At 44.4% G+C, this 16,669-nt stretch overlaps 2 protein-coding genes across 3 annotated transcripts in view; both read right to left on the bottom strand.

Moving 5' to 3' along the window:
- Window positions 1-178: 178 nt before the first annotated feature.
- Window positions 179-8,724, bottom strand: LOC306780321 (NACHT and WD repeat domain-containing protein 2; the record flags this gene model as incomplete). The annotated part of the gene is given in 10 exon segments (XM_079272648.1): window positions 179-3,366; window positions 3,947-4,622; window positions 5,182-5,283; window positions 5,524-5,856; window positions 6,307-6,455; window positions 6,549-6,681; window positions 7,025-7,207; window positions 7,374-7,481; window positions 8,434-8,522; window positions 8,643-8,724. Coding segments are annotated over 10 exon segments (5,043 nt in total).
- A 432-nt stretch (window positions 8,725-9,156) lies between these two features.
- fchsd2 (FCH and double SH3 domains 2) overlaps window positions 9,157-16,669 on the bottom strand; it is a 48,102-nt gene continuing 40,589 nt past the window's right edge. For both annotated transcript variants that reach the window (XM_079271961.1, XM_079271962.1), the window contains 5 exons: window positions 16,327-16,504; window positions 15,110-15,330; window positions 13,597-13,789; window positions 13,346-13,434; window positions 9,157-12,973 (listed from right to left, as the gene is read on the bottom strand). In XM_079271961.1, coding sequence (XP_079128087.1) covers window positions 12,881-12,973; window positions 13,346-13,434; window positions 13,597-13,789; window positions 15,110-15,330; window positions 16,327-16,504 — 774 coding nt within the window. In that variant the 3' untranslated portion in view covers window positions 9,157-12,880. The remainder of the gene's footprint in view (window positions 12,974-13,345; window positions 13,435-13,596; window positions 13,790-15,109; window positions 15,331-16,326; window positions 16,505-16,669) is intronic.

Raw genomic sequence — 16,669 nt, 5'->3', positions numbered from 1 at the left:
CTGAAACTGAAACAAATGCTGCTGCAGTTTCCCCAGAAGTGTAAACACAGACTCATGCAGTCTTTTTTATTTATATTTCAATATACATTATGTGTTATACACACAAATACACTTTGTGTGCCTTCATATTTATCATCTGTACTTTGAAAACACAGTCCAACAACAGCGTATAATAATCTTAAGGCCATGTAATATTGGGGGTTGCTTGTGGTAGCCAACTGAACGCTCTGTCGAAGGGGCATCGCTTCAACCGACCACTCAAGTTCTCTCTGCACCTGACCGACTCCTCCCCGTTGATCGTGACATCTAAAATAGAATACACACCCACAGACCCGTCTTCAAATCCCACAAACGCACACTGCTGCTCACAAACAACCAGAGTCAGCGGATTCTTAGCCAGACACACGCTTCCTATTCTTTCCCCGTCTGCCAGTCGTACAACTGTGAGGACGGCCCTCGCTTGCAGGTAACAGACGCAGTTTTTCTCCAGGGTGGCGGCGGTGGGACGGTATATGTAGGCAGCGTAGCGTCCAGTTGTATCCAAATAAGCTTTAATGACCGGACCCTCGGCCTTGAATGAGCACAGCCTGACCTGAGATAAGTCCAAGAGGTTGATGGCCTCATTATCAGTGGACAGCAGGGCGTAGCTCCCGTCAGAGGACACTTGGAAGTCTTCTGGCTGACAGTGAAACCTATACGGCAGCTGGAAGTGCTTGCACAGCGTCTCCTCTGCCACTTTCCAGGTGTACACCGACCCTGAGGCGGCCATCACCACCACAAAGTCTGGGTGCTCTGAAAGTGTGTGGAAAGCAACAACGTGCTCCGAGCTTTCAGCGCTGGAGAAACGCTTGCTGATCGAGCCCGACCACAGACTGGCAGCTAGCAGGTCCCCACGGCGGCGGCCAATAAGAAAGGTGCTCGCGGGCGACACCTTGGCGTCAGATAGGTACGGGTGTATGCTGCACACAATGCTCCCATGTGCCAGCTTCCAAACGCGAGACAACCCTCGATCAGAAATACTGACCCCGAGGTTACTGTTGGGGGTGATCAGGACGTCTGTCGCTCTGCTGCCACTCATACGCAGGATGTTCTGACCGCTTTCTGTCTGCCACACGTATATTTCCCCTGCTGAGAGTGTCACAAGGTGAATGTTATCCGGAGAAAGACAGAGCTTTTCCACAGGTCCGTCATGTAGGAAGTTAGCGTGTGGAAGTCCCGTTTCTAATCTCCATCTCCACACCGTCTCTGACCCATCGGCGGTGTAGAAGCGCTCCCCTGTTTGTTCAACCACCACTTCTTTCACTCCGCGCCCCATTTTCGGAGCTGTACCCGCAGCATCTATCGCCCCAGAGTCCCACACTGTCAGGCAGCCATCGTGAGCGACACAAACGACATCCGAGGCCACCTTGAGGAGTGTACGGGGCTGCTTGTTTGTTTCTAAGGAGAGAACGCACTCCCCTGTGCTGACCATCCACACCAAGACGAAGGGAGAGGCATCTAACAACGCCAGGAAAAGGTGGCCATCCTGGGAGAGCACAGCTTGAGTGAAGGCCCTCCCCCGCGGAGCCAGGAACTGGTCCCACAGCTCCCAGTCACATGTATCCCACAGTGCAACCTGGTGAGATTGACACACCAATAAAGTGCCAATTTTGTGTGAGTAATCGATATTGAGGATGTCATTAGATTCACCCCCAATGAAGCTTTCTGTGACAAGTCTGGGCGGGTTTATTTTGGATGCCACATCCCATAGGCTTACACTTCCTGTCTTGTCAACACACGCCATTTCCCACCTATCTTCACACAGGATCATTGATGTAATCGCATTGCGGTTCGAGTTTGAGCAAGTGCCGAGGAAGCTGCCGGTGTTGGTGTCAAATATGGACGCTGTGCCGTCCTCCTGCCCACAGTACATGTCGAACCCATTAGAGGAGCAAAGCAAACAGGTCACGCAGCTCTGACACTGGAAACGAGTCACGGTCTCATTGGAGACATCGAACACACTCGCAAAACTCTCGCCTTTCCACCACATGAATACTCTTTCCTGATGCGCAACGAACCCCTCGACTTTGTTTGCTGTCTTTTGGCTCGACTCCTGGTCCTTGACCTGCAGAAACATTTCTGGGCCTGTCACATCCCACAGGAGAAGCTTGTCACATTGTGTGGAAAACAGCAGGAAATGGCCGCTGCTCTTCACTCCCGCAAATGTCAGCTCCTTCTGCTCACAGCTCAGTAATAGTTTGATTACATCACACCCGGAGCCTTTCCAAATCAAAGCCGCGCCATCATCCATGATCTCCGCTACAATCCCAAACTCTGTCCCTGCCACTTCTCTAACAGAGGCGTCCTTGGTTTTGGCATCAAATGCTAAACACTGAATGGAGGGAACAGATAAGGGAGCTGGGCAAAGCGATACTCCTAATCCGCTTCCTCTCCTCCTCCTCTCCTGTCTGATCTCTCTGGTGTAACGTTGGAGGCCTGGAAAGACCTCCAGATAAGGCAGGAGGCTGGTCTCCATCACAGAGGGCAGGTGCAGGGGCGAGCTCTGCAGCAAGCAAGCACAAGACTTGAGTATGCTCGCCAGGAGGGCTCTTTCCCTTGGAAAACAGAAGCGGGATGACCCCTCCTCACTCTCCAACATGGCTACCAGATCTCCCAGTAGTCCTGCTCGAACCATTGCCTGGTGAAATCTCGAAGACATTAGCAGCCCATGCTCCAACTCCTCGAATTGGTCACTTTGTTGCAAGTGATACGGTAATTCAAAGACCTTCCTGAAGTTCACTCGGCCAACCTCTTTGAAAGAAGAGGAGAAAACAAACGGCTGGCCATTTGCTTCTACACTGAGTGGCTCCCTGTCGATGAACAATTCCATATGTTCGATGTCCGTGTTCGGTCCAGGTTTTTGCTTTACAAGAAGTGGTTTTGCACTTCCACCGCGAGCCAATCGGCCACTGAAATAGTCCGCCATCGCCGAATGAACCTCCCTCCTCACCTCACGAGTGCCCAAACACCTCTTGGCCACCACCATCTGGAAATGCCTGCTCACCCAGAACAAAACATGAGACCCTGCAACCGTCCTCCTAATGAGAAACCTCCTCAAATCCAACAGAAGTGTCTCCACGTCGATCTGCCGGACCCTCTTATTGGAGGAAGTGCTCTCATGCTGCTGAACATACTCGGCCAGCACCTTGTGATCAGCGGACAGCAGGTCGGCGAGCTCCACCTCAGTCAGCCCGGTCCTGGAGAGGGTGAGGTAGGAGACGGCACGAGCCACAATAGAGGAGCCGTGTTTCTGCTCCAGGTGATCGAGCAGCGCAGAAATGGATGAGTGGACGCCAGCGGGGAGAGACGACTCGGTCACATCGGAATCTGATGATGAGAGAGGAAAGAAGGGACAGAAGGAGAGAAATGTAATGTAATCAAACTGTTGTTGAGGCCTGAAATATATCAGCATTTATTTAAATGCCATTTATAGTCTAATATCAGACAGTTGTTATTCCTGATGGCTGGAAAAGTTGAGTTTTAAATATGGTGATTAAGATGTTCTTCTTCATTTTTTTAATCCTTTTTAATGCATTTGAAAATATAATATGTAGTCAAATCATATGTCACCTCATTCTTTATACAATAAAATGTTATTAACAACGTACAGTAAAAAATTGAAATAAATATTGCAGCCTTGGCCCATCCTTAAGGGACCTCAAGGTATCATGAGATCCACTTAATAATAATAATAATAATCCCCAACAACTAACAACTAAATCATAAAATCCCACAGTCCCCAGCTGTTTCAGGAATAGATTTAGCTGGAGTTATAGCTGCAGAGGAAAGACTGGACTGTATTGAGAGATAGATTAACGCGTTGTTAGGTGAGATTAGGTGAGATTTCATGGAATCTGTTGACTAAAATAAAAATGAAGATTACGTCTGTTTCCTTTTTTAGTCGTACCAGAGTGCCAGAGCGAGGCGTGAAGGTGCAAGAGTCGAGCGTAGAGAGTCAGACAACAGGAAGTCAGCGCCTGGTTCACCAGCGCCTGTTGTCCTGATGTCACCCTCCTCCCCGAACTGCTCAGCAGCGACGCCAACATCTTCGCGCACTGTTTCCTGTCTACCGATGCCAGCTGAACACACAGGTATCCTGACTCCTCACTGCCCTCCGACACACACTGAGGTGGACTTCTTCGTGGGTTGATGGCTTGCAGGACTCGCTGTCGGTTGGAGGAGACTGTGAGGATGAGCTTGACGCTGGGAGGAAGGGGAGACGGGAGGCTTTCCAAAATGCGAGGACCTAAATCCTTTTCCATGTGATCCAGGCCATCGAGGATTAGAACTAGAGGTTGTTTGGTAGAAGGCATGCCGGTGAGGAGCGATGAGAGACGCTCTTTTAGCTCAGACGGACAAACGTTGGATGTCGAGCTACAGTTGGAATTGAAGTCCCGGAGGTCAGTGACACAGCTGAGATCGTCCATGTTGCTGGGATTCTGCTCAGAGGAAGATTCGCTGCGATATCGAACGCCAATTTGACAACACAGGCTCGACAACAGGTGCCTTGGGGAAGGGTTGATTGACAGTTTGCAAAAATAAGTGATAACCACAGGATCACAGTCTGGTAGCCAAGACTTTATCTGTGGAGAGACAGAGAGACAAAACACTTCTTCACATGTAGGCAAGACCATGTAGTACAGATTCGATTGTTTGGTCTATAAAATGTCAATAATGAAAAATGTCCATTTTCAAGGAACCAATGAGATGTATTCAAATTTATACAACAGTCCAGGACTCAGAAAACATTCACATTTGAAAGGCTACAGTCACTGAATTATGGGAATTTGGGCTTTAAACAATGACTTCAACAATTAATTGATCATCACAATAGTTGCAAATACATTTTCTGTGACTAAATATTTGACTCATGGCTTATTGTTCCCACTTTTAAGTACTTCCAGCTGAAAATATCAATTTAAAAAATAAGAAGGATTAAAAAAAAAAATGTAATACAGATATTCCTCTTATTTAGCAGACTGCTGCTACTTTTTTTGAGAAAAAGAAAATCTAAAGATTTGTGAATACTTATTTCTAGCTCCACTATGTGTTTGTAGCAAGTGTTGCATTGTTTGTATTTAGTTCGGGGTGGAGGGACTTAACATCTTATGTGAGTTTCACTCTTCTCTTCAGCTCACTTACCTGTTGAGCACAATGTGCAAGCAGAACCGTCTTCCCTGTGCATGGTCCTCCTGTCACCACAAGCGGGCACTGCTGTCCGCTCTGCTCCACGAAGGCTCTGACCTACAGCAAATATAAAGAAAACTCCAGTGATGCAATGTTGTACCTGCAATGTTTGGCTCTATCAGAAAGACACAACACAGGGAAATCGATCCCAAAATATCCCCAAAGTGACTATTAATTGGTTAAAAAAAGGCCCCCACTAAATTGTAAATATGTTGTTATACATTGATAACTTTGTTTTCAATCTCCCTCAGTTCTTAATCCTTCCATTGCCATTTTAAAAATAAAACTCCATAACACCTTTGCCTCCTCTGGCCTTATGACGTCGTAAAGTCGGGACAGGCTGTCACACAGCTCCTCCTGCTCTCTGGCCAAGAGCTGAGAGCCTTCACATCCTTCTAAGGTGCTCGAGCTGTCAATCAACCCCACGAGGTCAGAGTACACCTGCTGGCACAGAGACTCGGCATAGCCCCGCCTCCTGGCTGTCGTGTAGCCATGGCGACAGTCACACTGCGTGTCGGTGGTGTAGACTGGAAGCTGAGAGGAGGCGATGAGACCAGGAAGGAAGTCGTCACAAAGCTCTGACAATAGCTGTGAATCAGTGGGCGTCAACGGTAGGGTCACGGTAGCGGCCTAAAAATACAGGACATGATAAAAAAGAAAAAAAGAGTCTTTGATACAGCCTGTATTTCATATGTAGCTATATTGGGCCTATAAGATGAACACAAAAATCACATCTCTCTGTCAGGAACTAATAAATAACTAATTTTGCAACTTTGCCACGTTAATGGAGGCATGACTCACATTATGCTTCTCATATCACCTTTACTCGAATCAAAAGTCTTGATGTCTTGTAGTTTTAAGAGGTTATTTATGAGCTAGAACAATCCAATTTCACATAGTCTACTTGTTATGAACTTTTCTCATAAGCACCACTTGCTCCTTCTGGTAAAACAAAACCAAATGTTTGGTTTCTTAAAAGGCAAACATGCCACATGTACTAGAAAGCTGTTTCCTTTTCTAAAACTAAGAAAGCAAGGATACTCTGTCATAAATCGTGAGAAAGTGATGGATGTCTCTTACCTCTGGCTGTGGCTCCAGTTGTGACTTCCTCCGTCTCTTCTCTGTCTCTCCTTTTGCGTCGCTGACCCTGTGAACGTAAACCAGGCAGCGTCTGATGATGTCATTACGAGGACGGTTGTCCAGAGCAAATCTCAGATCTGCGTCGAGGGCTGGAGAGAAGCAGCAAAAGCACTTATTTAATTATATTATACCTTAACATCAAGCAAATACCTAACAAACAGAGAGAGACATGTGTATCTCACCTGATCTGTAGTAGCTATGAGCTCTCTCTGGGCTCAGAACACCCTCGTGGACACACAGACCCACAGTGGTCTGAAGCCGCTTCCTCAGCTCCTCTTCTTCAGCCTTCATCCTCCTCTCCTCTTCCTCTTTAACCTCTGCCTGCTAAACAGCAAACAGTTTGATACTTTTTAGAAAAAAGCATCACAGTCTAACAGTTGTGATTAAATAAATACATATTAACAACCCATGCAAATTACATCTGAAATCACACTGACGATAGAAATGCAAGGTGATCTGATGTAGACTGTGAAAGCATGAAAACACACATGGGAATATCTAATATTTACAGTATTCATTTATATTTCTAAATGCTTCATGTTTTTTTTTAATAAATCAATTAGTACCTTTTGTACACACATTTAATTAACAGCTGCACTTGGACAGACCTACTCCTGTTTGCTCAACAAAAGATGAATCGTGTGATCACCTGGGGACAGCAGGTGTGTCTGGGTCTCAGCCAGTAGGAGGGAGGGATGGTGTTCTCGTCCCTCTGGTACTCTCGCTCCAGCTCCTTGGTGCTGACGCCCGCTCGCTGGCTCTCCTGCAGCAGCAGCTGGTACTCCGACACCTCCACCTGGGCGGGCAGGCTGGCTGCTCCGTACTGGTGTCCTACCAGGGCCTGCAGCAGCGCCACGTGGACACAGAAGGAACAGCAGTATGGGATGCATCATTTGCTACGATCATTTGTGCACTCTGGTGTTGGTGTTTATAGATTAATAATGCTCAACAGGAGCTGATTAAACGGCGTTTGATGGTTAATATACACTATACTGTAGATTGTTTACCAGTAAAAAAGGACCTGCGGAGCTCTTTCTGCATTCTTTAATCAGCTGCCGTCTGGTGTTTTCATCTGGCCAATGACTGGGGTCACTGGACTCAAATGGGTCAATCACCTACACACACACACACACACACACACAGAGAGACAGAGAGAGAGAGAGAGAGCGAGAGGTGAACAATCTAAAGGAGAGATGACTGATTATCAGTTTATGAAAAGCACACAGTGAGGTTCAGTAACAATTGGCCAGGTGGTGGCTCAGTAACATATGATATTCCTCCATCTCTCTAATTACACATGCTGCTGAAAAGAGATGGCACAATGTGCTGGTTGGACTGCCCCGAGGGGATTTCACATACACACGATACGCACAGAGTGGCATTAAAGATGCTCATGGATCCTCTATTTTTGTCAAACTTAATTCGGCAAAGTTGAGTCGGATTGACTGCACTTTTAAAGAAATGGCCTCAGGGGGATAGTGTGAAAGAATAAAGGACGCACGCACACAACTGGAAGCCACCAAATATTATTGCTTTTGCAGTGCAATGCTGAAACAGAGGATTTTGGGCGATGCTTGAATCTGTCTGTAATAGTGCTGAAACAGTCAATTATTCCGCCAGTCGACTGACAGAAAATGCATTTTCTGGCAGCATAATATATTTTGTGCTTTTTGACTGTTGGTCAGACCAAACTAACTTCAAGTGAGGACTTTCACCTCTGACATCAGCAGTTTCCATTATATTCAACGTTTTATGAACAAAACTACGAAACGATATTCAGAAATTAGCTTCATGTATGTAACGTTTGTCACGGATGTCAAATCAAGTAAGTATTGTTCCCTCCAGTCGACCACAGCTGAATGTTCCTCCTGGCTCTAAAAGCCAATAACACCGAAAGTGGTAATTACATCACATGTTAAAGTGTTAAGTGGTAATAAAAGGAAGGAAAGGAAACTTATACCTCAAAAGAAAAAAAAAGTAATAACTTCCCATCTGCAATACACAACACATACAATCATCACTGACGTGTTTCCTATGCAGATTTAGGACAGATAAGCGTGTACTCACCCTGACATCCAGTCCCAGTGATTTTCTACAGTGCTCTCTAAGTTGGGGGAACACACTCTCTCTCAGAGCTCTGCGCTCCACCATGCTATCTAAACAGAGCATAGACACAAACATACACATCTATTCACAAAACATCTAAAAAAGAAAACATGTCCAAAGAACACAAACTTCCATACATCAGTTGCTTTTTTTTTTTTTTTTTTACATACCTTCTGGGTTGGAGCACAGATAGAGTTTCACACAGGTGGAATTTGAAGGAGACCGGTCCATTTGTTTTCCTCTGGAGCGCATGACAAATTGCTGAGTTAAGGTAAAATATGAGAGAACAACTTTATTCAATGGCCCAAATAAAAAGTCCACAGTTGCTGCTGATGTTTCCCTTTCGCCTCCCGCTCCACTCAGGAAACACTGGCCTTGGGTGTTTATAGTGTGTGTTATCATGATCACACCCACTTCTAGTGACTGGAACATCTCACACACACACACACACACACACACACACACACACACACACACACACACACACACACACACACACACACACACACACACACACACACACACACACACACACACACACACACACACACACACACACACACACACACACACACACACACACACACACAAATATGTAGGAGAGGTGCATAAACACAGCCAAAAAGAGCACAAAAAAGCCTCCAGAACAACAAAAAAACAACTTTTCAATATTTTTTTTATTAATTAACATTTGTACACAATAAATACAAACTTTGTTTTTTTTGTACAGCCAATAATAATAATATGCAGAACGACTTTTGCACCCGTTCTCATTATTGTCACCATTGCAACAGTCTGAAGAGAGAAGGCCAGTTGTTGCACCACATCGGTAACAGCAGCAGCTGTGTTGCTGCTTCAAATCGAAGGATGAAAAATAAAAGAATTATTATAATACATAAAACCCCAAAACAGGCTCATAACAATATTTCAACACTGTAGCAACCAGAGGGAGTGCTAAATAGGGGAAGTAATCATGTTCAAAGTGGCAACTGGCAACAGAAAGTAATACATTTTTATATTTGACAGAAAAACTGATTGAGCATCGATGGTGGGAAGCGCTATGGGACGCTATAAACTTCAGAACAAGTTTGTCGGAACACGAACTAATTCCAGTATGCTTCACTTTGTGAGGTGTGAATGCTACGCAAAATGTTGACTCGTGAAAAAAACAAATTAGGATCGTCTTCATTTCTTGCATCACTTTTCTCAATCAGACAGAATTCACCAAGAGGAAAGCCATCAGATTGTTTCTCTTCTTACAAGCTGTGCCCCAACTCCATATTAATACTAAACAGCATGTACTCTATACCAGCCTTCATACCTCATACTGATTAAGAAATGAAGATACAGTACAGTTGCGTACCATCAGTGAATGTGCTATGATACTGCAGCTGTGGAGGAGGATTTATAATGTTCTTAAAGATAAAGACACACAGATTGAATACTTTTGTTTCCCTTTAAAAGTTCTGTTGCTGCCTCCCAACAGGGTGCAATTAGATTGAATTGTTTCCAGCTGTGAGGAGTTCCGTCTTTTCTTATGTGTTGTATTTTGGACCAACATCGACATGTTGACTGTATTTTGAAATGTTTTCATTCAAATGACACCCTGGTTAAAATAAATAAGAAGGAAGCAACTGAGACACATCTTCAGAGTCAAACACAGATCTGATCCTCTCGGCTTTAAACAGTCACACACGCAAACAGCTCGAGACCATAAAACCACATCCTCTCCAAGTCTGCATTCAAAACATCCCTTACTATGATCACGTCCATTCAGAAACACACCTTTTACACATTCCACTGTCCAAAAAGTCTCTCTCCATCTCTTTGGAAGAGTGGAGAATAAAAAACAAACTAAAATGGTCAGTCACACTGAAATAAAGAGGATTCACAACAGATTCAGAATGAAAAGAATAACTCTGATTTCTGTATTAAACTGCAGTGATTCAGTTTCTTCTATCCATTGTGATGCTTTGTTAAAGTACTGCTACTTTCAGGGAAGGTACAAATAAATAAAAGTGCTACGCTGCCCTTCAGACAAGGAGTTTTAAAGGCTTGGAGGGTAGGGGGGGGGGTATTTACTTTGAGTAAAAGAACAATAGAATTGTACTTTGCTCCATTTGAATGTCATTTGCTAGTTCTGTCCATTTAGCATGATGCATTTGTTTTATACATCTCGTGTTTTCTGTTCCTACCACCATTCATCAAAAGGCAAACATAAGGATAGTATCAAACTGGAAACATTAACATTTCTTTTTTTAAGATTGTTTTCTCTTCTGTATTAAAAAACAAACCCAAAAAAAACAGACTCACTCAGTGATGTGATGGAGTTGCTTGGCCAAACAGAGAAAAAAATAATACCTGTGAATGTAATGCGTGTCAACTAAACAAGGACATAAATCAAAGGTGAACTGATCAAAATGAACAAAAATGAACGTGAGGGGAGATATGGTCTGTAGGGATAAAAGCTATACAGTTCATTCTGTGACTAATAAAAACTCCGAACCCCAAATATGATGAGCGTCTATATCGTCTCAAATAAAATCTGTGCCATCACCACATAGCGAATACCAACAATGTCAGTGCCTTCGAAAGCACCGTCTGCCTCCTCATCAGTGAGACAAGCACACGGCGGGTCACAGAATGAGAGAAGATATAGTAACGTGTGCGTAATATAATGTAAGTGGATGTGTGCGTATATGATCGCCATCGATTCACACTGACTGCCAGTGGACAAAAACAGACATGAGAGAAAAGAGGGAGAGTATGAAAGGAACAGAGGGAGGAGAGGTGGAGAAAAGAGCAGAAAGGAGGATCCAGCCTCCATTTTCTCTCTTGTTCTTTCATCCCCTCTTTCCCTTCTCTTCTTTCATCTCTCCGTCATACTGTATTTACAATGCCCTTTCAGTATAAGATGAGGATAAAACGTCCACTACATATCAGACATGGTATTCCAATCAGCTGAGTTAGTCTACATGAAACTCTGTGCGTAACATTCCTATGACAACAGTAATGTACTGTACTAATACACATTGAATACGTTTGACGATAAGGAAGGTATATATGGCGAGGGAAGGGCTGGTGAGGGGGGGGACACTGCGTCCACACACCACCCAGTTTCTCTGTCCATTTACTTCACCCTCAACTTCAATCAAAAAACATGACACGTTTGGCAAGTTTTATACTTATTGACCGTCATCAAGCTTACTTTTTATGGAGCCCCGACACTCAGACTGCAGTAAAAGATGTCATTCAAGTCCAAAACATACTGAAATAAACTTTTGTGGTCTCTGCACACTTTTACTTTTTATCTATTCCCTAATTTTCTTCTTACATAGCTATGTGGCTAACGTTGCGTTAGCAAGCTTACCTAGAAATTGGTGGTTAAATTGAGCAAAAACCTTTTTTTGCTAGCTACCAAGCTGAAGCTGGCTTTTGGCATAAAAACTACACCAGCTACTGCTCCAAATGTTGATCAGCAATACACTGTACCGCAAAGGCTACTGCTGTACCATTCACGTATAAAGATTTGTAACTGTAGCTATAGCATTTTAGCCAGCAAGCTATTTGCTACGCTACTTGGAAGTTCACAGACTGCGTGTATTTCTCTCGTCTTTATTGACGACCACCGTGGAAATAAATGTTTTTTCTCAAAATGTCAAATTCAAATTTGAGGAAAAACAAATGTTGCAGGGAGAAAATTAAATAAATAATTAAATATTAGCGTATAACGCTGTACATTTCTTTCTACAACCCATTTACATTTTTAGCTAACAATTATATTATGTATTCAATTGTTGACTTGTCCTCTATACATGTAGTATAGCTCTTTACTACATGTTGTCAGTTGCAGGGCTCCATAACTTTTCACACATTTCTTTATCATTGGTTAACAGTGGAATTTCTCACATGTAGCAAAATGGTCTTCCTGTACAGAGGGATAAACTGCTTTACTATAACTCGAAGTAGGCGTTCACAAGATAAAAGAAAACTTGCCAAACCCATCATTAACTTTCCCTCATGCTCCTCCCCCTCTTAACATTCTTCCTCCTCTTCCGTGTGCTCTGGTTTGCTGCCCGATGAGGTAAAGTTTTAAGGCAAGAATGGAAGGACGGGTTGAGGGCAGAGAGGAACGCGGGGGCGGCTACTGCTGCACTTCATTAGGAAGCTAATACGGAGATTATTGAATTGGATACACGGCCTTCAACCTCTCTCTTTGCTCTCCTCCTCAACTTGAGGAGGAGAGAAGATGTGGCGAGGCCATGGTTCAGTTCAGTTGTCTTCACATCACTTTGTTTCAAGCTGACTTAAGTTCAGAGCAGTTCAGTTCTCCAGTCTGTAGGATGCGTCAGTCTGTCATCTGCTTGTTTTTTTTGTCTCTATAACTGCCTGCCAGCTTGTCTGTCTGTCACACCAGTGTGATCTCCACCTCCTCTGTTTTCTCGCTCTTCTCCTGCGATCGGCGGGGGTGCTGTTTGGGTGGAGGAGGAGCAGCTCGCACCTGCAGCAGTGAAAGAAAACATAATAACAAAGGTTTACGAAAAAAGGCAAAGTGCGGGAATGGAGATTGCCTACTTTTCATTTCCTGCTGTGGGATACAAAAAGTAAGAAATATTTGTTTTCTACTTTTAGAGCCTTCTTAAAAAATAAACGCAGTCTGAATGGAAATCATAATAAGGATTCACAGGAAGTTTAATCAACACCGTGTCATATAGTGCTGCAACTAACCTGTTTGGTCTTTAAAATGTAAGAAAATGGAGACAAATACCAATTACAAAGGCCCAAGGTGGCATCTTCAAATTGCTTTGTCCATCCAAAGATATTCAGTTTACTGTCACATGAGACACACTTCTTGAATAGGTTTCATACTCACAGGTCGTAGTTTGCCCGGGCCTCCTTCAGGGGTGAATCGCAGTGGCTGAGGAAATCCTGGAGACACTGGACTCTTGCCAGAGCTTTGATCTACAGAGAGAAATAGAGAGAGAGAGAGATCCAATACAGAAATCCTCACAGTAATAAGCTCAAACGACCTCTTCTTAATTAATTCAACTACACACAAGCTTTTCTCTGTGTGTGTGTGTGTGTGTGTGTGTGTGTGTGTGTGTGTGTGTGTGTGTGTCTTACTGTGGGTGGGTAGCGGTCCCTTGTGTGATGAGGCGGACGGTGGGGGCTTGTGCTCCCCGTTAAGTGTGGCGGAGGGCGAGCGTGGGAGAGGAGGCGGGGTGGAGGTCTCGGGGCTGGTGAAAGGGCTGATGGGAGGTTGTTCATACAGCGGGAGATGTGGCAGAGAACACGGCAACTTCAGAGACGGAGAAATCTAGAGCAGAGGCCGGAAATGGAGAAAATGTGCTGCTCACCTGTGACCCAACAAATAAGTCCCGTGCTCTATCTCACAGTACTATCGTTTTCATATCCTTTGTGCTAACTGAAGTCAACTTTATTAAGTTACAGCTCACCAGTTTAGAATACAGCAGCAATAAATACATCCACAACAACACCTTCTTTCTTGTGTGTGAATACATTCTAATGGCAAATGAATTGGCTGAAACTGATTAGACTGTAATTAGACACAAGAGGAAGAAACTGGTTTTAAAAATGAGAAAAGTGACTTAGTTACAGGCCAAAATGTCCGTTGGACCCTGGCCTGATGGGGGTTCCATAAACATCTTATAATAACGTATTAGCAAACAGTTCCCTATTTACACATCCAGCAGACACAAAGCTACATTAGCATGCATGTGTTTCTATAACCTGAGGAATGCTAAACCAATATTCATTATCGTTTGCTCTGTTGGTCTCCACCAACTCCTCAGGGAGATATCGGGTTCTTTAGCTGCTAAATGCTCCGCTATGTACAGTTAGCTAGTCGCTAACGTTGTCTGTCTGCTGTTTGGCGCCGAGGGGGTTGTGTACCGTGGATGTTTAGAGCTTTTTCATTAAAAACAGCTACTGGCTGCACTTGAAAATAACGCTCCAAAAGTGGTGAGAGTGAACCAAAACAGTTAAGTTGCAGGCTGTTAAACCAAAACAACTAATTATAACGCTCAACAGAGCTGAGGGGAACTGCAGTCGGGTGATTATACTCTGTGGGTTTATTACTAGAAGCAACACCTTTCACATTATAGTCATACATAGTTAATACAAAAGTACTGATTAGGACGGCTTTGATGGAACTCTGGGGAATACCTTACAGAAATAAGGTAAACTAGTTGTTGTTGTTTTACCAATCTTCCCAACAAACCACTTAAAAGCTGTTAAAAGTTGTTGCGGTGTTTGTTGTGTCTACAGGCTTTTAGGAAGGGAGAGGCTGCATCCTTCCTGTTGCTGAACCTCTAATAGGCAGCACTCTGTGGCACAGATAAGAGCTTTTTCTGTGATTGTAGAGCAGGCTTTTTAATCAGAGGACCGCAGAAACACTGCGGTTCTGATCCAGCGTTTGTGAACTCTGCCCTGCTGATAGACTTACTGGACAGCAGCCAGGAAGCGAGGAGAGAGGGGGAGGAAAGTGTCCCACCACACTACACTATAAGCTTGGTATTTCTGCCCTGAGGAAACACTGATAACACAACATTTTCCAGCTCCTCAAGAGTGACGCACTTCAGTGGGAGTATGTCTCTGTCTGCAAACATCAAAATACCTGTATGTCACCAGGCCCTCCTCCACTGGTCTCCCCGTTCTCAGTGAGATCTTCGACCAGCACGGAGGGGAAGACGCCGACCCGTCCGTTGAGCTCGCCCTCCCAGAAGCCGTCGTCTGTCTGAGTGTCGCGGCTCAACAGGCGGATCACCGCTCCCTCGGAAAAGGAGAGTTCCTCGTCCGCCTGGCCCTCGTAATCATAAAGTGCACGGACAAATATCACTGCGAAGAAGAAGGAAGACAAAGAGAGAGAGAGAGAGAGAGAGAGAGAGAGAGAGCGAGAGAGAGAGAGAGAGCAATAAGATACACGGACGGAATAATTATTCTTGGGTGAATGTAGTTCCATGTCTGCCTTGCCTTCATTATCATAAAGAGAATGGGACACCCTGCTGGAGAGAGGGAGATACGGAGAAGACAGAAAGAAATAATAATTAGGTGACAGAGTTTCCCCATGTGCAGCAGGCACACAGCAATAGAAAGAAGGTTGTAGAGAGAGCGAGAGTGAGAGCGAGAGAAGAAGAAGGCTGCAGAGAAGGAAGGTTAGGATGGAAGGCTTTCACATTGATAACAGATCAACTATCTGTACGCTGACTGTCTGTAGATTGTCAGAACCCGAAGTGTGGATGCAACCAATGGTCTTACATGTTTGTGATGAAGCTCAGCTCTTGCACATTTGATCACTGCTCTGCAATTTCAACCACTCGTGCTTTGTTCCATTTTTGACCACTTTTACACAGCTGCCTCGCTCTCATCTCTGTTCCAGTGATTGGCGGCAACAAAAATGTCCTTATGTGCTGGTAGAAGTGGAAAAGCAATGGCCAAAAATCAGGAGTGACAAAGCTTGTGGAACAGGAAGTGGTACCGTTTTTAATTATCACTGTCTCTATATACAACTGTGGCTTTTGCCTTCTGTTGATTACTGCAACCACCGACATATTTTCACCTTATTCTACCCTGCAAGACAGACAACGCACACTTGCTTACTCTAATAACACTCTGCTTTGCAAAATGAGTGTTGTTTGCAGCTGGATTCTGAGCAAGTGGCGCAGGACAGAAAATAAATACCTTAATCAGTGGTGCATACTAACCTCATTACAGGAAGAAGGAAACTAATTTACACATGTACAACTGGAACTAGCTTGTTTACTGAAACTCCTGGCATGCAGTGTGTTTATTTCAAAGAATAATTTACCATCACTGGGTCCACAGCACACTTACTGTTTATGTCTCCATTGATGCAGCCGGAGTGCAGCTCCGGCTCGGTGGAATTGGACGAGGTGTGAGATCGAGCATCCAGTGTAGCCAGAGACTGGAGCATGCTCAGCAGACTGTTGGAGGTCGGGAACTGCAGGTATTTCTCTGGCACATAACCCACATGACCCGACTTATTGCGAGCCTGGAACACACACACACAAACAAATGACACAGTGCCCGAAAGGCAACATGAAAACATGCATGCATCTAAAATACCACACAAGGCTAATAAAGAAAACAGAGCACACGCACAGGACGCAACACACAGATCTCACGAGGTAATGCTTCTGGCGTTGTCACTGTAAAC

Source organism: Melanostigma gelatinosum (assembly GCF_949748355.1).
Source record: "Melanostigma gelatinosum genome assembly, chromosome: 7".
Lineage (NCBI taxonomy): Eukaryota > Metazoa > Chordata > Actinopteri > Perciformes > Zoarcidae > Melanostigma > Melanostigma gelatinosum.
This window is presented reverse-complemented; position numbering and strand designations above follow the sequence as displayed.